We start from the raw sequence: 24651 nt of genomic DNA, 5'->3' as shown, positions 1-24651 counted from the left end.
AAATGTACTTGAGGTTTAAAAATAAAAAAGTAAACTAAACACATTTCATATGGAGGAAAGAAAACAAAAATGCACATTGTATCATAAAGCATATACAGAAATGTTCCACTTTATTTCTATCACTATTTGAACTTCTCCTGGAATATTTTATTTTAGTATACAAATCAATAGATATACTGTATACATATATACTATTCTTGATGGTAACATATCTTCACCTTTCATAGGATAAGAGAAAATGTAACAGAACAGGTTGGGATAGAGTTCTTCTTCCTGATTCTAAAGTACATGCTAATTTAAAGGGCAAAAATGCCCCAATTATCTTTCTTCCTAGGCATATCCTTTCTAAAGTAACAGTGCTATACTACTTAAGAGGTAATATCTGTGGAGTTGTTATTGATTTTAGCAGAATTTCTACTCTTCCTTTCAAAAACAGTGAAATGGTGAAGTTAAGACTGTTACAAAGAAATGAGCCCTGATTAAAACCGAAGCCTTATTTTCATTGAAAGTATTTTGTAATTATATTAAAATACTAATCCATAAACATTTTTTGCAATAATTTTGATTTTTTTACACCTTCATTGGTCATCACATTTTTAATGTTTTACTATGGAGAATTTTAAATATTAAAAAACATTGGATGGTAAAACAAACCTCCTTATACCATCATCTATTGATCTAACAATTTCAATAATTTGCCAGACTTGCTTTACCTATCTTTCTATGCATATTTTTATTACTATATACTTAAAGAAAATTCTAGACCCAATGTCTTCCACCCCTACATACTTAGTAGGTATCTCTGAATAAATATAAAATTGGTAGCTATCAAATTTTTCTTTAATTGAGACCTTACTGAATAGAAATTTAAATTAAAATTTATCTATTTCAGTCATGCTATAATGATGCATAGCCTTTAAGATTTATTTAAAATGTACAGAAGATGAAGTATTAAAATTTCTGAATAGTTCACTTCCATTCAAAATATTTGACTCCATTTTTTCCTATTAGAAATTACAATCCAAAACTATAGGCAAAATTATGACCATTTTAATATTAAAGATAAAGCAATAGCAAACTTGCTATTAGCAAACTCTATTACATTAAATATTCCTGATTAATAATATAAGCCCATAATTGTTCTGAATGCTGAAATAAGGAATACAATCTGCCACATAGATATGCAGATCCTTTACCCAAGAAGTGAGTTGGACAAGCTTTAAATATAGTAAAATATTTAAAATTCCAGAGTTTAATTAATAATGTTTAATGCAATTTGTATATATTGGCAGTAAATATATTAGAATGTCATTTCAACATGTACTCACTTCCATTGATATAGGGTGACATTATCTGTCAGTGTAAAATTTAAATATAATTAGCAACACTGATGATACAGCATTATAAGACTTTCACATAAAAATAAAAAGAATTTAAATTTATATAAGCATTTATACAAATACTAAACTACTATGCTAATGAATCAAGACACCAAATTAGTATTTTAGCTCCAAGAGCCATATTTTGACTTTTACTTAATTATATTTTATACATAATTTTTTATATCTGTACTTTAGGGCTAATAAGGACTTTTAAAGTTTGCTTTAAATACAATTTTCCATCTTTTTTACTTTTCTATATATCTGTGATTAAATCATACCTTCAAAGTAGCCATCTCTCTGTGGCTGTGCTTTCTTTGGTGATTTTGTATCAGATACTTTATTTTCATTGTTTTTGAATAATGCTAGGCGCACAGTGGGATCTAGACAAAATGAGAAAAATAAGACAAAAGCTTAGCTCTGGTTTTTTCCTTCTCTGAAATCGCTATACATTTTTTTATAATAATATTAAAAATAATAGCCATTCTATAAAATTCTGTGAAATTGATTATGATGTTATTTTAAAAAGCTTTATAATATGAAAAAGTAACCAACATTTATATATTCTTGGTTATCTGATTAAGCATATAGCCAATACTTTATATACAGGACAGAAAAACTAATAATTAGAAAAAATTTACATTTAAATTTTCCAGTTATGGCATCATCTTTTTACTTACAGAGTTGTTTTACTGTTTATTATTTTAGCTCCTTTGTTAACTTCCTGACATTTCTGCTGGAATAAGGTAAATTTTTCATAAATACACGTAGATAAAATCTATTGTTACAGGAAAAACCATATACCCTACTTTTTTAATTCTCTAAACTCTAAGGAGCTAAGATATAGGAGATGGAAGCAAGACAAGTAATGAGATAAGAAACAGATAAAATATAATTTTCAATAGTTTTAAAGATAAATGACTGATTTTTTGTTTGCCTTGATGTATGATATTTTACATAATGAAGATGTATAAATTCTAAGTATTTTTTATAGCCAAGAGAATTCTGAATTTATTAATTTTACAAAATAAATAGAATAATTGTAAATGTAGGGCCCTATAATTTTTTATTGATAATAAATGGTTCTGTGGAATGTGAAATTAGGGATTTAGTGTGGTTGAATTAAGACAAAAGGTTTCTGCTTGTTGAAGAACTGTAAGAAAAGAAAATAGTGAAATAAGTAACAGGGAGTAGAATAAGGAGTGGAAAGTTCTGCATTTAAAGTAGATTAATATATCTACTCACATTGTACGACATTGTATGTCAATGATACCTCAATAAAAAAATAAATGAAGTAGGTTAACATAAAACCACAATTCAGGGCAGCATACATTTTAATAATATCTTACATCATTTTGCAAAAAGAGACTCTAAGAATCTTCGATTACTATCTAGTGCAATAGAAGTGAATATACTAAATGAAAAAATAAGATTTAAAATATCATAAAACCCAAATTACATATTTTAATTAAATGCTAAAGTAGCACGTTTTTTAGAACGTGAATTGCAGAAGAGTATCTGCAGAGTTATTTCTCAAACATGAGCATGCTGAAGATTTCCATTAGTCTTCCAGTAATAATTTACCCTTGCTAAGCATGATTTACGTGTTTCAGAGAGATTATATATTTCAGATTAGGAGAGATATTGGTCAATATTTGGATACATCTCATAATTATAAGTGACTTAAGGTATTATAAGAGTTGGGTGCTTCTATATGAATTCAATATGAATTATCAATAAGAATAATAAAAAAACTCTGTCTATATATTTAATTAAGTATTATATATCACTTAAGTCATTTACAAAAAAAAAACCACGACATGTTAAAAAGAGCATTAGTCAGTCAGGGAAGGCAGAGCATTAGTCAGTCAGGGAAGGCAGATTATCATGGGTTTACATACTCTATGATATCTTATTATAACCTGCTGATCCTTCTACACATTCTCCTGACTTTCTTGCCTTTTTATTTGAGCTATGTATTTCCTTAGCAAAAATATTACAATTCGACAGACCTGGGTTAGATCCAAACTCCAACTTTTACTAGTTGTATGATTCTGGACAAATTGGTCTCACCCTCTGCCTCCGTTTTTGTCCAATAATGCTGACTTTGAAATATTACTGTGAGAATTCATGAGATAATGTGTGTAAAGCAGCAAGACATAAGTGTAGGTGCTCAATAAAGGGCAGCTAGTAAGCATATAATTAAAACATAAACAACAATAATATTTCCAACTTATTATATTCCTGGAAAAGATCTTAAATCATTGCTATTTGAATAAGGTGGGACATATAGGAAATAGATGGATCCATAACTAACTTCATTTTATTCAGTATAGCACATGAAATAAGAGCAATGGATCTTTTATAAGTTCTTTGGCACTCCTTTGGGCAAATAACAATCTCTCTATGACTTGATTTCTTAATATGTAAAACATGGATAATGACAGCACTTTCCTCACACTATTATGATTAAATAATTTAACACATATAAAATATTTAGAAGAGTTGTCTAGCTCAATTTACTCAATAAAATCATTTTATTCATCAAGAGCACATAAAGAGTGCTACATTTTCAATCTTTGTGTTTCAAAACATTCTGATTGCATCACCTTAAACTGATTAAAAACAAATTAATTCAAATTGCTAAGGAATAATAATAAGGAATAATGATAAGAAGCAAAAAATATAGTAATTCTAGACGGGAAAAAAAATCACTTGATTCTGATAGTACCCAAAAAGACCACCATGAATGATACTACTGTTACCCTCAAAAAATACACAATCAAGTAAGAAAGCCAGGATATAAGGATATTGTAAAGAGCATTACAAAGTCATTTAAATCTACTCCTCAGCAATCATCAAAGGCAGGTCAATGTTGCTGTTTTTTAAATTTTTTTCTCCCAGTATGACTTGCTCAGTATCTGGAAAATAGGTTTTAAATACATCTTTATCATATAGTTAAAGAAACCCATAAGTAAGCTGACTTTCCATTTATGTATGTGGCTATGTATTCAACACTTCCTATCCATTACCTCATTTAAGTAACAATTTTATTTAGGCATTATAATATCCTTAAAATTATTCCATCCCCTGTGCAATCTCTTTACAGTTTCTATAAACCTAATCTTAGCTCACTGGTTTATCTTATTCCCATTAACGACATACGTGAAAATCTGGTTATTATCCATTTTCTGTATATGCCACGTAGAGCAGTGCTGTAAAATAAGTTTTATGATAAGATTGAATGACTAGCTATAGTTCATTTTTATAAGAAGTATTATTTACTAATTTAAATTTGCCTTCTCAAATATAAACATATATTTAAATGACTATAAAATAAACACAGTAATACACATACACAGAGTCAAATGTCTTTAGTGACTTTTAGCTAACCTACTGCTGATTTGGTTAACAGTTATTTATTGAACATCTACCATGGTATTAAGTTCAGGGAATTTGGTGGGGAACAAGTGGAGACTGGGTCCCCCAGGATCTTAGTATTCAAATAAGTTTTATTGTTTGTTTGTTCAGAGCACAACAAAGTAACATTTGATCAAAATTCTTTTAAGTTCCTTTTGGGAATCACTAAGGTTAACAAAATAAATCAGCAATAAACTTCATTTTGTCACAGTTTTGTCTAAGCTGTTCCCTTTTGATCCTTCCTTAACATTTCTTAATTACCTTATCATTTTGCAACCCGATCTCTTTGCTATAGCCCATGAACTGTTTAATTCACATTAAGAAGTTAGCTTTAATTATTTTCTACCTGGCTTAATTCTTGGCTAAAACTAAATGTTGCTAACACAGTCTCAAGCTTTTTTCTTCATTGAAATAAAATCAGCAAATATTTATTGAATGCTTAACATGTACTTGAAACTGTGCTAGGTGTTACTAACAGCTGCAAGATGATTCTAATCCCTAGTGGTGGCTCTACATTTATAACAAAATTAACCTTGTCTGCTTCATCCTGATCTTTCTTTCTTCTAACTATGAAATTTGACATGCATAAATATTATAAATGTTGGAAAGCCACATTATGTCTTCATCCTTATATTCTTAGCCCTTAAACTTCTTACCATTTGCTCTCCACCAAAATCCCTATACTCAAAACCTCTCCTCTCTCAGGAGTGCTCCACATCAAAACCACTCACTCACTCTCTTTCTCCATCTGGCTCATCTCAGTCTTGCTACCAATTATGCTCACTATCTTTAGGATATTGACCCTCGGGTTTTCAACAACCCAGCAACTCTCACCTTACACGTGATGTTCTTCACTGCAGTACTAAACTCTAAACTTCCCTGCTAAATTCCATCCCAGATCACCAGATTCTGAAATTACTTCTGTGCATGATGCAACAGTAAAAACAAAAAGACAAACAAAACCCCACAAACACAAGACCAGTCATTACTGGCTCACACTTATGTCCATCATGAGGGAAGTAGCAATGACTTACTAGGAATAACAACAATTAGAAGCCAAAACCAAACGAAGTAAATCATGGTAACTCCTCACAATTTTAGATTCCATCCTGTGGCTTCTAATTAATTCCTCCTCCCCCTCCCTCTCCCTCTCCCCCTCCTCTCTCTTCTGTTTAAAGCAGATGACCTCATTTATCCTAATGGAAGTCATCAATACTGAGTGTCCTCTGATGGCTGCCCACACTGCTTGCTTTCTCAGCCCCTTGCTTCTTCATTAATCAGCAACCTCAGTGGTATTCTTCCTCTATCTGCAACTTTCTTCAAATAACTAACCCCCTACCTTCTGCCCTATTTTCACTCTCATCTTAAATCAAATATTGTTGACTCATATCCCTTGGCTAAATAACTATATGTACAAGACAGAAACAGGAAATATTATTAAGAGCTTGCTACTGAGCAAGTTGCTCTAAGGTTTTTCATGGCATGAAATTTGAATTAAAGCTTCCACACTTCGTGCATTTATGCCCCACCTCCAAGAGGATTAGTGTTTTGTTAGGTTTTAGGGATTCCATTTAAATTTCTATTCTCTGACTGCCCCACTTGACACCCTCCCTACCCACACAGAGCTGGTTAGTCTCCAACAGTTCTACGAAAACTGTTGCCCTCTGGTGGCTTGAAATTTTCAACTTGGCAAGTTGTGCATGTAAGATATATACATATATATGTATATTTGAAAATTACTTGTAAATTTTTAAAGTATTTAACAGAATTTAAGTATCTAAAGCTCATTTAAATTTATTAGTGAGTCATAAAAGTTTAAAATTATGGCCATTATTTTAGGCAGATTCAAATAAGTTAACAGCATAGCACAAATTGATTGCATTAACACTAGAAAATTCTTTATTCTGTAAGAAGAAAGACGGAGTTACCGAGTCTTAAATGATTTGCTCCCATATACAAAATGACATAAAGTCTACATCATCAACCTACTAAAGATTAAAGTATCATAATTGTAGAGCATCCCACTGATTTTCTTTTTCATCTTTAATTTTACCTTGACTATTTCTACTCTGTGTATATGTTGTGAAGGGTGAGCAGAGAAAAAGAGTGAGGAGGATTTAAAGGTCATCATTAAGTTTTACACTTCAAAATTCAAATTTTAAAAAAATTTATTTTATTTCATCAATCTAATACTATTTTGATAAAACAGAAGCAAAACAAAAGCTTAATGTAAAGACACAAAACCTCACACAGTAATAAGAATGCAATTTGGTTTACAATCATGTAATTGGGGTAAATATCCCCATAAAAATTATACAGTTGCCATTTTGGATTTTTACCTAACAGGTCATGCTTTTTTTTTTTTTTTTTAACATCTTTATTGGAGTATAATTGCTTTACAATGGTGTGCTAGTTTCTGCTTTATAACAAAGTGAATCAGTTATACATATGTTCCCATATCTCTGCCCTCTTGGGAGGGAGGGAGACGCAAGAGGGAAGAGATAACAGGTCATACTTAATGACCACTGTCAAAATGTTAAATTTAAGATGTGGTTGTTAACTTGGATGCCCTTTTTCATTTGTTACCCTACCATGCCCCCTTGTGACAGATAAAAAGAGGTTTAATTTTTGCTTCATAATAATTATGTCTAATTCTTGGCCATTAAAGCAATGATTTTTATGTATGAGCATATATTCCTTATTAAAATTTTTCTAAAAAATATTATTGACTATGCTGATCAATTAAAAATGTACTCAACCTAAAAAAACCCCTCAGTTACAAGAATTAGCAAGAAACACCTATATATTTCCAGAGACAGATTGCAACAAGATAAAATTTTCCTTACCTTCACTATCACAGACATTGCAAACACTGTAAATATCTAAGAAATTAGATCTTGAACATAAATAAATAATAATTATTTGTTGAACGTTGGCTGAATCAGTTCTTAAGCCACTTCTGGTATTTGAACTTGCGCCAGGAGTTTCAGTAACTTTTATTTTTCTCAAAACATTGATTAAACATTGTTTTTGATACTGTTGAAAATGAGTAGAAATATATATCAAAGCAATATAACATTATCAAACTACCCCGATTTACTGAATTCCACTTCCCTGGAACTGAGAGTCTCATCATCATTAAGGGTTTGGGGTTGTATTTCCCAGGGAAACCACCACAGAGCCCTGATGAACTTAGTAGGAGTTTACAAGAGTACAGGAGGCATAAAGCAAGTTGACAAAGAGAGCACATATTTACATTTTCTCTAAAAATGCTTAAAATTTTAATATTTTAAAGTTGACAAATGTTTCGTACACAACAAAAAACATTATAGTTATCTCAAAAGGATAAAAGGGAAAATTAAGATATCACTAATATAATGCCAAAAAAGGAAAGTTGAAAATTTAGGAATATAAAACTGAGTCATCAGTAATTTATCAATGGCTAGTAAGTGCTGTGCCAACAAATAACAGTTATTACTTAGAAACCAACAGTATCTTGGTTATTTTTATTTCTGTTTTTAAAAATTAAATGTACATATTTCTTAGAATTCTATAACTGAACTGATTAAAATAATAGAAAAATTAATAAAGATAAAAATTAATCTGAGTGCTTCTTTGTATGCTGATATAAGCTAGAACTATAGGATAAATATAGATTCCTTGCTCTTCTCAGGAGTAATGTTACTTTTATGGAAACATTTCACTGACATTAAGATCTTTATAAAAGAAACTGATGAGTGAGAGAAACTCAAAACAGATTAAAAAAAAAAGTCATGTTACTTATATTGAGCCTATGAGTCCATGAGTAAATATAAAGTTTTAAGTAAATGCAAAGTTATATGAAATATACAAATAATTTTAAATTGTTTTAATTATGGTTATAAATTCATAACAACCAATTTCTTGCTCTAACATCTATAAATTACTCCACATATTAAGTAATTTTAATAAAATGATTAGAGGTGTCCAAAGAAAGACAAATGATTTGAATAGCCTGGCAAATGGAACAGAAGAAAAGATGCCTTTGAACATTTCACAAGTTCAGCATAATCACAAAAGATATACACTGTGCTCCTTTTCCAAAGTGTCAAGTTGTGAAGTCTTCATAGCTGATATTCATGGAACTGATGAATTTATAGAAATAATTTACTGAATAATCAAGCAATTTAGAAACACACAAAGGAATAATCACACGAAGCAGACGCTCTTTAGAATCAACATTTGCTGAGATGAGCCAGCTTCGAAACCAATTACAGCATAATTCTCAGTGCACAATAGATAGAATAATCAATAGCCAAGTAGCTAAGAAACAGGGGAAAAGTGAAAATAGCATTTAAGAGTATAATAAATCATTAAATGTAATATCATAATTTTCTCTAAGTTTTCTTGTTCTTTTTTTATGGGATTATTACCTTGGACATTCTCATATCTGTGCATTTCATTTCTATTCTCATTAAATACAATTTGCTAAAAAATAGTTTAAAAGATTTTATCTTCAATGTCAGATACATAGTTATGCAAAGATCATTGATTACCCACCTAATTTTTTCCTTAATTTCTTTGCTTTCATTTTCTGTGCTCTCTTCAGCATTTGCTGAGCAGTAGAAATATCCTTAAAGCCCCTATTAAAAGATTAAATTTAATAAAGACCAAAAATCCCCAGACTATATTTATATATGCACATACATATAAACACACATATCTGAATTATATCATACCCAAACAAATTTGAATTCCCATTTAAGAATCTGTAATTTAACACAGGTATGAATTCTTAAAAACTAATAAAGGTATTCTTGAAATCTTGAAAAATATCTGCTTTGAATATTTAAAAATTTCTCAATTCCTTAATAGTAGTGTAAAACAGACCGACCACATACCATTCTTCTGAAATTTTTTCTTCTTTTTCAGATTTTAGCAAACTCTTTCTGTTGGTCTTTGATTCAGGTGTCCTGGATAAGGTTCTATTTTCTGATCTAGCAATAGGAAAAAACCACACTTAACTGAATCAAGACAAGTATATCAGCACTTTTTAAAACTACAAGCTGTTTATGTTGTCTCAAACTGGGAAATAAAATACATTTAAGTTACAGAAAAACTTTATCTTGAAAAGTAATAAAAGTCTGCCATTAATTTAAAATGTTTACATTTCAATTACTTGAAGCATATTTCAATCCTTTCGTTGAAAGAAACACAGCAATGGAATTTTTATTCTAACCCTTATCTCTACCTATATAGCAGTATTTAAAAGTTCACTTGTTTACAACAGTTAACATTATTTCACTGACACTTAAGTTTTGTATTTGCTTTAATAAACTTATATCACACACTTTACTTACACTGAAAACTCCATAAAATCATTACATTTTTAACAAATTCATACCTCTTTTCATCATCTTACTACTTTTGTAAAGAGTATAATATTCTTGTCATTCATTAAAGGTTGATCCTCTAAAAGAGCAATTTAGCTTACCTGCTATTAAATTGTGTGTGTTCCGATGACAACAAACTTTCTTTCTCATTACACAGCCATGCTTGAGCTGGATGACTTGGTAAATTAAGTGAAGTATCATCAGATTTTAAGGTTCCAGAGAACTTAACAGAAAAAAATGTACATAAGTATAAAATAAATTGAAAAAAATCTAGCATGTATATTGTATTACTTTACATGCATATTACTAAGTAGCCTAAGAAAAACTCGCATAAAAATTAAAAATTATAATCAAATGAAATTTATGGAATATACATACAAATGTCCTTTGTTGTAGTCATGAGAGATATGCTTTTGGTATAGTTTGCATATACAGAATGATTAACTGCAAAGATCATGAAAAAAATTCAGAAAACAAAAACTTCAAAGATTATCAAATAAATAACAGATATTACAGTCCATTGACCTCTGACTGAGAATCTTCAGCTGTTGCCCTTTTAATGCATATTTTTGTATTTTTAAAGTGCTGTCAACTAGTGATTTTATGCAGCTGAAGCATATCTTTTTTTTTTTTTTTTTTGCTACTGTGAAATAAAGTGTTGAAAGAAATCCAAAATAAAGAAAAAAATCAGGAGCAAATGAAAGAAAAGCTACATGAAAAATTACATCTGGGGATGAGGAGGAAGTCAGAGGCTTCTAAAAGTAATTGTGTTTTTCAAGTCAATAAATTGTATTATTAATCACTGCAGCAGAGCATAACCTTAAGAAATGAGCAAAGATCGAGCACTAAGAGGTTTCCATGACATGTTACCTTTGGCCAGTGCAGCTGGTTTGGAAGAAGCAGTGTTTGTGAAGGGAAGCGGGTGGAATCTAAAGCAAGCCATTCCTTCTCTAAGGCAGCCTGCACAAATAATAACATTAACGTACATAATTTAGTTTGCATAACTTTTACAAAGATTCTTTTAAATTGTCTTATATACTACACATGTTAAGAAAGTATTTCAGCATTTTTATTTAAAGGAAAATCTGCTACTTGCTCACTCTTGTGAGATGTTATGTATCTGTTTAATGCAAACATTCTAAAAAATGGGATAAGATTTTTCATCCCCAAGTGGAATAAAGTAGAGCCTTGAGTACACACATGCTCTAAAAAATGAGACGTGCAGATTGTTCAGTGTATTTAACTGTTTGAGAACTATGACTCTGAGCCAACTCTAGATGTAACTGAGGGAAATAATCCTTTAGCTCTTTCATATGCAAAATATAATATTTTCCACCAAACCTCACCATTAAAAATTTATAGTATTTAACATATTAGTATCAATTTTCTGTAAATACCATCTGTAAGATAGCTTTTACTTAACTTTAGTTCAACATTTCACAAATTTTCTGAACAGATGGAAAAAAGAATTTTGTGGCAATACACAGAACATGGTTCCTGATATTATATTCTCTAGTTCAAGAGTCTGAAGGATAAAAATATAAATTTAAATTTTGAAATGGTCTTAAGTCACTTCACTCTTCATCTTACAACATCTTTATTCCATTTATGTAATTTCCAAATTTTTCGTTCTACATGGAAATATATTAGTTATGCTCGTGTTGTATAATTTAGGGTACAATTATCTAAATTTTATTCACTTGGATTATCTAATATGGTTTAAATAATATTCTGTGGTTCTATAATTGTTTTTGAATCTTTAAGAAAAAAGGATGATCATAATACCAATGAACTTGTTTTTTAAAAGTTTCTAAAATGATCAAACATATTTATGTTTTAAAAACTGGAATGACTATAATCTGAGAAGACCTAAATGCAATTTTCCATTTATACAGCTTCAGTGCTTCTTGACTATCTCTTGAAAAACCATTGGAAAGGCAAGCCTAAGACATCTTGACTACAGGCCAGCAGCGCAATGACAGACCATTACTTACAGCATTTAGTCTTAGGAAACCTAATCAGATTCATGTTATTTGAATATCTATGTAAAAAGGACACAGTTGTGCACCAGTACATTGTCCAGTTCCTTCTAGGCAGAGATCATTAACATATATATCACAGTTATATACCAGTTATATCTGGTTTAAGAATATATATCTGGTTTAAGAAGAGCTATTTAATGCAAAATTGCAAACAGTATGGAGGGCTCAGATTTCTAAATTCTTTCTTTTGTATGAAAAATAAAGGAAAATTCATATTTATGCCAGGAAAGATCAAGGCCCAAGGCATATCAGCTATCATTAAATTAGTATTCTTACTCTGTAAAATTGCTAAAATGAAGAGAAGATGTGGAGACAATATTACGAAAGGCAATGTGCCAGAGGATTCTGGGAAGATGGTGGGGTAGGGAGCACCAGGAACCTGTCTCCCAACCTAGACAACAACTAAACTGGCAGAATTTGTCTAGTGTAACCATTTTGGAACTCTAGAGTCTATTGAAGGCTTGTGATGTCCTGGGGAAGACTTGCATGGTAAATTGTGGTTAATTTTGGTAAATGTCAGCCCTTAGCACAGTCGCAGCTATCTATCTTCCATTCCCCAGTCCCAAGGCAGGCAGCTATTCATGTGTTTTAGAAGTACCTTGCACACAGTTTGCAGGAGCCAGGGTGGATAATGAGGACACTGTCTTCCAAAGATTGGAGATCTGTACTCTGACCATTGAGTGCTGCTTCTGATCTCAGAGGTACAAAGAGGTGAGTGGCACCTCCCCTATTGCTGTAAGGCTATTTACCCCACCTACTAAGTGATTTCCAGAGGATTTAAAGGGCAGGTGTTCTTCCTCAAACTCCTCCCCTCTTCATTTTTCTCTTTTTCCTTTTTTGGGAAACAAACACTAAAGGACTAGAATATTCAGTTTAAAAAAGATTAGGATATTCAAAAGCATCTGCAAAAATTGGGGAAAGTCAGCACACATGCCCAAGGGGAAGGCACAGGCTTAGAAAAGAAACAAGAAGACCTTGAGTTTACAACTCAGGCTGATCCTTGGCACAGACGCAGCCTAAAACAATCAAAACAAAAACAAAAACAAAAACAATAAAAACAAAAGCAAAAAACCTGGCAAACACTGGGGAAGAAAGAGAATCTTATTTCCACAGTTACCATATTATTACATTCAATGTCTAATTTTAAATAAAAATCACAAGGCATACAAAGAAGCAGGAAAATTTACAGCCCATTCAAAGGAAAAAAATCAACCAAAACTATGCCTAAAAAAGACCTCATGGCAGATTTACTAGACAAAGACTTTAAAATAACTGTCTTAAATATGTTCAAAGAACTAAAAGAAGGGAGAAAATGATCTATGAACAAAGTGGAAATATCAATAAAGAGACAGAAAACCTGAAAAGAAACCAAGAAGAAATTTTGAAGCTGAAAAGTACAATAACTGAAAAGAAAAATTCACTGGTAGGATTCACTAGAGGGATCTGCCTCTGAGTAGGCAGATAAAGTAATGAGTGAACTTGAAGATACAGCAATGGAATTATCAAATCTAAAGAACAGAAAGAAAAAAGATTGAATAAAAATGAACAGAACCTAAAGGTCCTGTGAGACACCATCAAATGGACCAACATATGCATCATGGGAGTCAGAGGAGAAGAAAGAAAAAAACGGGCAGAGAGAATATTTGAAAAAATAATGACTAAAAGCTTCCCCAATTCAATAACAGACCTGAATATAAACATCCAAGAAGCTCAATGATCTTGAAGTAAGATGAACTCAAAGAGCCCCACACCAAGACACATTATAATCAAACTTTCAAAAGACAAAGACAGAATCTTGAAAGGAGCAAGTAAGAAGCAACTTGTCATGTATAAGGAAACCTCAAGATTATCAGCAGATTTCTCATCAGCATCCTTGACATCCAGAAGGCAGTGGGCTGATATATTCAAAGTGCTGAAAGAAAAAAAAAACCCCAAACTGCCAATCAAGAATCCTATATCTGGCAAAACTGTCCTTTGATTTGAGGAAGAAATGAAGACACTCCCAGATAAACAAAAGCTGAGAGAATTCATTACCATTAGATCTGGCCTGAAAAAAATGCTAAAGAGAGTTCTGCAGGTTGAAGTGGCAGGATACTAGGCAGCAGTTAAAAGGCATATGAAGAAATAAAGATCTCAGTAACTACATGGGAAATTATAAAAGCTAATATTATTGTAACAACAGTTTGTTAACTCCACTTTTTAAGATACTAATACATTTTAAAACAAACAATTCTTAGTTTAAAAGCTAGTATTATTGAAAGTTTGGTTTGTAACTCCACATTTTCTTTTCCACATGATTTAAAATACTAGTCTATTTAGAGAAATTATTAGTTTATGTTTGGAGCACACAATGTATAAAGATGCAACTTTGTGACATCAACAACTGAAAGGGGTGGATATGTAGCTATAAAGGAGAATAATTAATGGATGTTACTGAAGTTAAGCTGGTGTAAATTCAAATTAAGGTGTTTATAACATTAGGATATTAAGGGAGAATGAGGAGTTATTGTTTAACAGGTATATAGTTTCAGTTTTGTAAGATAAGAGTTCTGGATATGCATGGTGGTGACGGTAGCACAACTTTATGAATATACTTAACACCACTGAATACACACTTAGAAATGGTTAAGATGGTAAATTTTATGTTATGTGTACTTTCCCACAATGAAAAAATTGGAAGAGAAATTTTAAAAGTAATATGCTATCTGAGGAGTGACTGTGGAAAAGGACTAGTAATGCCAGGCAAGGAGTCTGACTTATGCACTAATTTTTATATAAACAAACAACTTTTTTTTTCTTAAACACCGGCCAAACCACCTCTTTTTATACTCTCTGGGACTCCAGCTGTTTTCTTTCTGCAGCAGGACAAGGTCCCACAAAGCACAGTGATTTCTTTGCTGTATCATATAGATGATGATGGAGGTTTCTTCCTTGGAAAAGCTACATGAAGTTTGAGGAAAAAAATTTGTTCTTTAAATTGATATCTAAAAGTGCAGAAAACTTTGAAAATACTTTTTCTTGGTTTTTAATATAAGGTCACAAACTTTTGTTAGATTCCAGAACAATTCTTTTTTTTTTAATTAATTTTTTTTTGGAGTATAGTTGCTTTACAATGTTGTGTTAGTTGATTCCAGAACCACTGTCTCTTGGAAATTTCTAGAGACATAAATAGAAGGTTTAATATAAAATGCTAAAGATACTTTCAGTAATTACATAATCTCAACCAAAAATGTTACCAAGACTACTGATTTATATGAGTTCAAGCTTATTAATATCAACTATATTTGGCAGTACCTAGTATGTTGAGGAAAAAAATCTCAAAATGTCAGGAGGAATTGGCCAAGATTATAAAATATGCTACTGTTTAAAAAAATGTATATTAATATATCATGCTTACTACTGGACATTTATACAAATTTCAATTATTGCTTAAGAAAACCTTCCGTTAACTTACAACTGAGAATTTGGAAAGCTTTCTGTTTAATAGAAGACTATTATCAAATTTACTTACACATTAAAAATAAACTTGAACTTAGATAAATTTGTAACTGTGTACTCACAATTGAACATTTGAACAGATATACATATATTTGACCTTTATCAGAGAAGAAATTATTATCCTATAATCCAACTTTGCGAGACTAGGAAATAAGGCTATCAGAAGAGCCGGGAATAACATTCATGTTTATTTGTATATGTATGTACAAAATTTTTCATACCAACTAATATAATCCTTTTATTTGACATATGAAACTAGAATCAGATTTGCTGTAAGCCACAAGTTAGTTAGAGTTGAACAGGTCTTAGAAATTCTAAAAGCCATGTCTTGGTCTCGTTTTTAATCTTCACCATCCCCAACTCGGAGCCCCAATACTTTCCTCCTCTTCTATCCAAGTTGCCTCATGCCATTTTCAAAAGAATTCTTTCTAATACTTCTTGATAACTTTTGTAGCACCTCAGAATCCTTAAAGTTTGGAAATTTGGCCCATTATGAATCTCAAATCTCACTTTCTAAACCCTCTCCTCCATTCTCAACTTTTGATACATCTTCAGGTTATCTATCAGCTAAGTTTGGCCATATAACTGTGGCCCTTGACATTCATCTGTATAATTTTTCAGTTTTCTGAACCATTGGAGCCTGAGAGTTATGTGCCTTTTATCACAAAAGGTACTCAACAATGAGCTGATAGTCTAACTTCACCACTCTCACTTCCTTCTCTCCACATACCTAAATAAGGCAATTTGATCAGTTAATGTGGCTGTCCCCAGAAAGGGATCATACCCTTGCAGCTACTTCCTAGGTAATGATTAGGAAAAAATACATGGAGGATAATACAGTCCTATTTTGACAACTCTGGATTCTCTCCTGATCATTCCTGGGCATGAAACATATTTCCTTTCCCTAATAGGATGTCTCAGGGGAGCGTGATTGACACATCCTCAGGGTGCAGCCTGGATGTTTTCCCCACTCCCATTCTCAGTCATCCTATGGGGCGGACAAATGCCACCTGGAAGGTGTCCTGGTCATAGATCACCTTCAAACATTTAAGGAAACACCATTATGGCCCTGGAAAGCATTCAAGTCAGCTTCAGTTCACTGGCCAGGGTTGTTTTAGATGGCAGAACTGCCTTTGACTTCCTCCTTGAGGGCCCAAAAAGAGTCTGTAATAGCTAATACTTCCAGCTGTACCTGGATTACAGCCTCAAGTCTAGTGGGAAGGTCAATACAGAAACTTAAAGAGGAAACGCCTGGGGTATTGATAGTATCCTTCATTAAATGTATCATGAGGATAACCTAATGGATTTTGTCCTAGTCCCTGTCAGATTATTCAGAGTAGCCACTGGAGTGGGTACCTGTGTGAAAATTATGTACACATGAAGGGTACATATTGTTGGGAGATAATTTTCCATAGGTCTCTAACATTTCTTCATGACTTATGACATCTTTTGTTCTGGACTATCTTTCCAAGTATGTTAATATAGCTAACAGACTTGGAAGATGTAGTCTTTGAGTGATTCCCTCTGGAGCAGAAGTCAAAATTTGTTTGCTGTCTGGTATAAGAAAATAACTACTTCCTCTGGAGCATAGGATGAACAGGTTTGCTAGCAGCCTTTTATAAAATATAGGGTTTCCTAAGCTTCCGGATTCCTAAGGGGGACTTCCTGCCTATGGAACCTGGGGGCAAAGGGAATAGATAAAAACATGAGGCTTCTGCTGCCTGATATGACAAGTAATAAATGTCTCATTTCTTCTGCCAGCATCCATGATAGTGTGGCAGCGTAACTTGTTAGACTACATGCAGGATACAATCTCAGATCCCTCACAGTTCTTGGCACTTAAAAAATTAAGGTAAACTATGCTTAATAAAAACTAAAACAAATTGATCTTCGTTATCAGTGTCCCCTTGGTTAACCATTTGTAAAATGAAAACACATTTTAGAGAGGCAACAAACCAATATAAAGACTTCATGGTAGATTGATCCAGGCTTTTTGTTTGAGGCTAATTTATTAAGACAATTTTATATTTACTTCTTTTATAGCTGAAAATATTCAAATATATTTCTGACATATCCTAAACTTGGGGCCATGTTATATCTGTCTATGTACCTACCCTAGCACCAAGCACGGTACCTACCATACTGTAAACATTCAGTATTTGTTGGCTGGGAAGGAAAATATAAGTTTGAATACATGTATATCACTACAACTCTCTTGTGATAAATCTTAAAGAAAAGTATAGACTATACCAAAGGCAACTATTGTTATGACCTAAATAAGAGATAAAAGGAAAGTCCTGGTTAGATATGTCTTACAGTTGTATAGAGGAAAGTAAGAGAAAGAAAGAACAAAAAATATAGGGACACTTTTGTAATTTGATTATGTCATCTGAAGTTGTAAGATGATTTTAAAATAAAGTGATGGCCATTAAAAAAGGAGTAAAAAAAATGTCAAAGGAAGGCAAAGTAATAATACCTTAAATGGTATTTAGCTTTAATTCTTAGCTCCCCTAAACTATAATCTTTGTATTACAAACAAATTCATCCATTTAAAACAAATAATACATTTAACTCCCTTGCTCAAAACCCAATAATAATGTTCTATTACATTTGAAATAAAATTCAAAGTTCTTGACTTCATATCATAGGCTTTATGTGAACTGTTCCCTGACCATTTTTCTGTTTCTTCCCTATCTCTGGCTATTCTCCACTACTAATCAGTTCTACTTACTGTGAATTTTCTGTTTCTTTAGTATACTCAAAAAGTTCCTGTTTCAAGGCTTCCATACTTGCCCTCCACTTAGTCCAGCACCATATTACCCAGTGGCTACCCCTTCACTTTATTTTCACATCTCTATAAAAATATTTCACCTCATGTAGGCCTCCCATGATTGTCCAATCAGATTCTATGCTCTATCTCTTAACCTTCCTTATAAAAAATTTTATAGCAATTTTCAATATCTTATAGTATTCTGTATATTTATATATTTATTCACTGTCTGTCACCTTAAGTGAATGTAAGGTCACTGAGGTCAGGGATTTTATCTCTTTTGTTCACTGTGGTGAGAACAATGTCTGAAACACTTAATCACTGACTTGAAATATTTATAAACATTTCATTTTGGACATTTTATTCTGGTATACCTTTAATTAGAATTCAGATTTGCCTGAGAACAACTATAAATATTGGACTAAAAAAGGAGCTGAAGGTACTCAAGAACAATTGAAGCAGTCAAGACTTAAAAAGCTAAGATCCCGGAGAGTAGAGTCTCATGCAGATGTGAATCCTGTATTTCCTGCCACATTTTCCCTCAGGGAAAGCCCCTATTTTATTAACAGGAAAGAGAAGCCAAGCAGAAATCTAAGGCCTACTTGTAGCAGTTTCACTGGAATGAAGAGACAGAGTAAAGTGTAGGGATGCCAAGGCAGTTAGGATTGAAGGACCAAGATCCCTGAGAGGAGAGAACCACTGAAATGTGAGCTCCAAGTCATGTATAAAATAAACCCTTCATATGTTTGCAAATCCCAAGTAGTATGTGTGTTGGAGAGATACCTAGACTCAAAGTGCAATAGCAATAGCTGGCGTGCTAAAAAGCTAAGAAGAAATTTCTTTAGTCATTTGATGCTATGCAGAAAGGGATTAGAATTCAGGAAAAAACAAGGCGAAGGTAACCTGGTAAATATCCCTCTCTCAGTTTAGACATTACATTGGCTCAACCCTAAGAGAAACCAGAAATAGACCAGCCCTAACAAAGCTTAAAAATAAGCCTCAAAAGGATCTCTTTCTATACAATATCTGCCTATCAGAACAAAATTAAATCCTCTTTAGAGAAATAAAACATCTTCCAGTGTCTTTATACTTTTTACATATATGTCTGATACTTAATCAATGACTAAATGCTAATAAAGAGAATTGGCTGACTCAAAATATTGGGCTGGCAAAAGGTTTGTTCGTTTTATTCCATAAGATGGCTCTAGTAGTGCTTAGTTGTCTTAACTTCATTCGAAACAATTTTGTTAGATTGTATTGTGACAGCTGTCATATCAGAGTGCATTAAAAAAAAATCAAAATTGGTGAATTTTTGTGTAGCCATTTAATACTAAAGATGGAAAAAAAGCAACATTTTTGGCATATTATGCTTTATTATTTAAAGAAAGGTAAAAACACAACTGAAACGCAAAAAAAGATTTGTGTAGTGTATGGAGAAGGTGCTGTGACTGATCGAACATGTCAAAAGTGGTTTGCGAAGTTTCGTGCTGGAGATTTCTCCCTGGATGATGCTCCACAGTTGGATAGACCAGTTGAAGTTGACAGCAATCAAATCGAGACATTAACTGAGAACAATCAATGTTATACCACGTGAGAGATGGCCAACAAACTCAAAATATCCAAATCAAGCGTTTAAAATCATTTGCACCAGCTTGCTTATGTTAATAGCATTGATGTTTGGATTCCACGTAAGTTAAGTGAAAAAAACCTTCTTGACCATTTTTCCACATGCGATTCTCTACTTAAACATAATGAAAATGTTCCATTTTTAAAACAAATTGTGTCAGGTGATGAAAAGTGGATATTGTATAATAACGTGGAAGGGAAGAGATTGTGGGGCATGTGAAATGAACTACCACCAACCACACCAAAGGCCTGTCTTCATCCAAAGAAGATGATGTTGTGTATATGATGGGATTGGAAGGGAGTCTCTATTATAAGCTTGTTTCAAAAAAAAACAGACGATTAATTCCAACAAGTACTACTCCCAGTTAGACCAACTGGAAGCAGCACTTGACAAAAAGCCTCTGGAATTAGTCAACAGAAAATGCATAATCTTCCATCAGGATAATGTGAGACCACATATTTCTTTGATGACCAGGCAAAAACGGCTACAGCTTGGCTGGGAAGTTCTGATTCATCTGCCATATTCAGCAGACATTGCACCTTTGCATTTCCATTTATTTCAGTCTTTACAAAATTCTCTTAATGGAAAAAATTTTAATTCCCTGGAAGACTGTAAAAGGCACCTGTAACAGTTCTTTGCTCAAAAAGATAAAACGTTTTGGGAAGATGGAATTATGAAGTTGCCTGAAAAATGGTAGAAGGTAGTGGAACAAAAGGATGAATACGTTGTTCAATAAAGTTCTTGGTGAAAATGAAAAACGTGTCGTTTATTTTTACTTAAAAACCGAAGGCACTTTTTGGTCAACCCAATACAAGAGATAAATTGTCAATAGAAATAAACCTACAAGTGATCCAGATGTTTCAATTAACCGAGAAAACTTTGAATATACCATACTCAGTATGTTCAAGAAAATATAGGAAATGATAGAAAACTTCAATATACAACTAGAATTTACAACAAATAATCAAGTAGAAATTCCAGAACTAAAAAACAGAATAACTGAAATTAGGAATTTAATAGATAGGCTAAAAATGATTAGATAACTTAAGAGAGATGATTAGTGAACTACACGATGGGTCAGTAGGAAACATGCAAATTAAAACACAGAAGTAAAAAAAGCAAGCAATTCTGGTTAGGAAAACATATATTATAAAATTACCAGTCAAAAGAAAGTCGCTGTAAGTATGAAAATATCAGAGGGAATGGCCAATAAGGCAATTAGTTAAAGAGGGAAATTAGAGTTAAAGAGTGAAATTTTATCATTATAAAAGGGTCAATAACACAATGACTTAACTATTCTAAACGTGTATACCCTAATAACATATCCTCAAAGTATGAGGCCAAATTTGACAGAACTAAAAACTGATTTAGAGAAACCCACAATCTTAAGAAGAGATTTTAGCATTCTTCTGTCAATAACTGATAGAAACCTCCCCAAATCACTAAAAATAAGGATTCTTTTAAACACAATTAACAAACTAGAAGTAATTGAGATTTTAGTAACCATAACACCTGCAAAATGCACATTCCTTTCAAGTACACATGGAACATTATCCCAAATAGATTATGTGCTAAGACAAATTTTTAAGAAACAAATAACATCAATCTTACATCAAACTCTTCCAGAAAATAGAAACATAGGAAACACTTCCTAATCAAATATAAGGTCAACACAACCTTGATACCAAAATCTGAAGAGTTTTACAAGAAAGAAAATTTACGGGCACAGCTTCTAGAATATAAATGCAAAAATCCTAAACAAAATATTAGCAGATCAAATTCAGAGATATATAAAAAGGTAATGTATTATAGCTAAATTGGTTTATTCTAGGAATACAAGGTTTAATTTTTAAAAATCAATGTTATAGGCATAAAAAGTATCTGATAAAATCCAAATCGTATAGAGAATCATCAGCATCATCATCACATTAAACTTTTGGAACGGTAAGAAGCTACTAAGGAGGGTAACTCAATCAAAAAAAGTTTCTACAAGAAACATGTATTAGACATCTGACTTCATGGTGGAAAGCTTTCACCCTGAGACCAGGAGGTAGCAAAAGATGCCTGCTAAAATCACCACTATTTAACATTTTACTGAAGGTAGTAGTCAGGACAATAAAGCAAGAAAAATAAATAAGAGGCACAAGAAAAAAAATCTCTGCTCTTATGGGCAGAGATTTTAAGTGGCTTAAATAAATGATGAGATAGTCTATCTTCATGAATTTAAAAATGTAGTATTCTAAAAATATCAGTTCTTCCAAATTGATTTATAGACTTCTTGCAATCTTAGAGAAAATACTAACATTTATTGTGCAAATTGACAGGATGGTTCTAAAATTCGTACATTAATGAAATGGATCAACGGTAGCAATAGCAGTTCTTTCTGAAGAAGAACAAAGTTGGAGCTCTTATAAGACTAGATAACAAAATTTATTATAAATTATACAGAAATTGAAGTAGTGATATAAGAATAAACAACAGAATGATGAGAAAAATTAAGAGAACCCACGCACACAGTTTACTGAATTTAAATAAAGCCTCCACTGTAATCCATTGTGAAAAGTATGGTCTAAACAACAAATGGTTGTGGGTCAACAAAATAACCAAATGTGCATGTTTGGAGGGAAACTTGACCCCTTATTCACACTGCAGGCAAAATTTAATTCTAGATGCACCACAGACTTAAATGCTGAAAGTTAAGATAATAAAGTTTCTAGAATATGTTACTGACCTGAGTAAGCAAATATTTCTTATATGTCACAACTAAAAACTTTTGTTTTTAATTTAAAACAGAAACATTCTGTTCATCAAACTAAACCATAAAAAGAAAAAAAAGGGAAATCCCAGAATTTAGGGAATATATTTGCACAGGAAAACAGAGAAGTATTTAGATTATATAAAGCACTCCTACAAGCCAATAAGAAAAGAGATGTACAGCGCAATTTTAAAACGCACAAACGATGAGTCCCTCCCATCAGGTAACTTACACAAGCCTCTTAGATAGACTCAGCCACCAGAGGGCAGACAGCAGAAGCAAGAAGAACTACAATCCTGCAGCCTGTGGAACAGAAACCACATTCACAGAAAGACAGACAAGATGAAAAGGCAGAGGGCTATGTACCAGATGAAGGAACAAGATAAAACCCCAGAAAAACAACGAAATGAAGTGGAGATGGGCAACCTTCCAGAAAAAGAATTCAGAATAATGATAGTGAGGACGGTCCAGGACCTTGGAAAAAGAATGGAGGCAAAGATCGAGAAGAAGCAATAAATGTTTAACAAAGACCTAGAAGAATTAAAGAAAAAGTCCCAGAAGGAGAAGAGAGAGAGAAAGGACCAGAGAAAATATTTGAAGAGATTATAGTCGAAAACTTCCCTAACATGGGAAAGGAAAGAGCCACCCAAGTCCAGGAAACGCAGTGAGTCTCATACAGGATAAACCCAAGGAGAAACATGGCAAGACACACAGTAATCAAATTGGCAAAAATTAAAGACAAAGAAAAATTATTGAAAGCAGCAAAGGAAAAACGACAAATAATATACAAGGGGGCTCCCTTAAGGTTAACAGCTGATTTCTCAGCAGAAACTCTACAAGCCCGAAGGGAGTGGCATGATATACTTAAAGTGATGAAAGGGAGGAAGCTACAACCAAGATTACTCTACCTGGCAAGGATCTCATTCAATTCAATGGAGAAATCAAAAGCTTTACAGACAAGCAAAAGCTAAGAGAATTCAACACCACCAAACCAGCTCTACAACAAACGCTAAAGGAACTTCTCTAAGTGGGAAACACAGGAGAAGAAAAGGACCTACAAAAAAAAAAACCCATAACAATTAAGAAAATGGTCATAGGAACATACATATCGATAATTACTTTAAACGTGAATGGATTAAATGCTCCAACCAAAAGACACTTCTCAAGTGCGCACGGAACATTCTCCAGGATACATCACATCTTGGGTCACAAATCAAGCCTCAGTATATTTAAGAAAATTGAAATCATATCAAGCATCTTTTCTGACCACAATGCTATGAGATTAGAAATCAATTACAGGGAAAAAAAACGTAAAAAACACAAACACATGGAGGCTAAACAATACGTTACTAAATAACCAAGAGATCACTGAAGAAATCAAAGAGAAAATCAAAACATACCTAGAGACAGATGAAAATGAAAACGTGACGATCCAAAACCTATGGGATGCAGCAAAAGCAATCCTAAGAGGGAAGTTTATAGCTATACAAGCCACCTCAAGAAACAAGAAAAATCTCAAATAAACAATCTAAATGTACACCTAAAGGAACTAGAGAAAGAAGAATAAACAACACCTAAAGTTAGCAGAAGGAAAGAAATCATAAATATCAGAGCAGAAATAAATGAAATACAGACTAAGAAAACAATAGCAAAGATCAATAAAACTAAAAGCCGGTTCTTTGAGAAAATAAAGAAAATTGATAAACCATTACCAGACTAATAAAGAAAAAGAGGGAGAGGACTCAAATCAATAAAATTAGAAATGAAAAAGGAGAAGTTACAACAGAC

General features: G+C 32.5%; 1 protein-coding gene across 1 annotated transcript in view; it reads right to left on the bottom strand.

Moving 5' to 3' along the window:
• The window catches only part of LRRIQ1 (leucine rich repeats and IQ motif containing 1), a 291039-nt gene that overhangs the window by 75248 nt on the left and 191140 nt on the right, over positions 1–24651 (bottom strand). Inside the window, exons 19-23 of the mRNA XM_055085241.1 lie at positions 11042–11131; positions 10273–10394; positions 9680–9775; positions 9339–9421; positions 1661–1762 (exon numbers count right to left, since the gene is read on the bottom strand). Of these exons, the coding sequence (XP_054941216.1) occupies positions 1661–1762; positions 9339–9421; positions 9680–9775; positions 10273–10394; positions 11042–11131 (493 nt within the window). The remainder of the gene's footprint in view (positions 1–1660; positions 1763–9338; positions 9422–9679; positions 9776–10272; positions 10395–11041; positions 11132–24651) is intronic.

The sequence above is a fragment of the Physeter macrocephalus genome, chromosome 6 (genome assembly GCF_002837175.3).
Source record: "Physeter macrocephalus isolate SW-GA chromosome 6, ASM283717v5, whole genome shotgun sequence".
Lineage (NCBI taxonomy): Eukaryota > Metazoa > Chordata > Mammalia > Artiodactyla > Physeteridae > Physeter > Physeter macrocephalus.
The sequence above is the reverse complement of the archived record's forward strand: the minus strand, read 5'-3'. Positions and strand labels throughout refer to the sequence as shown.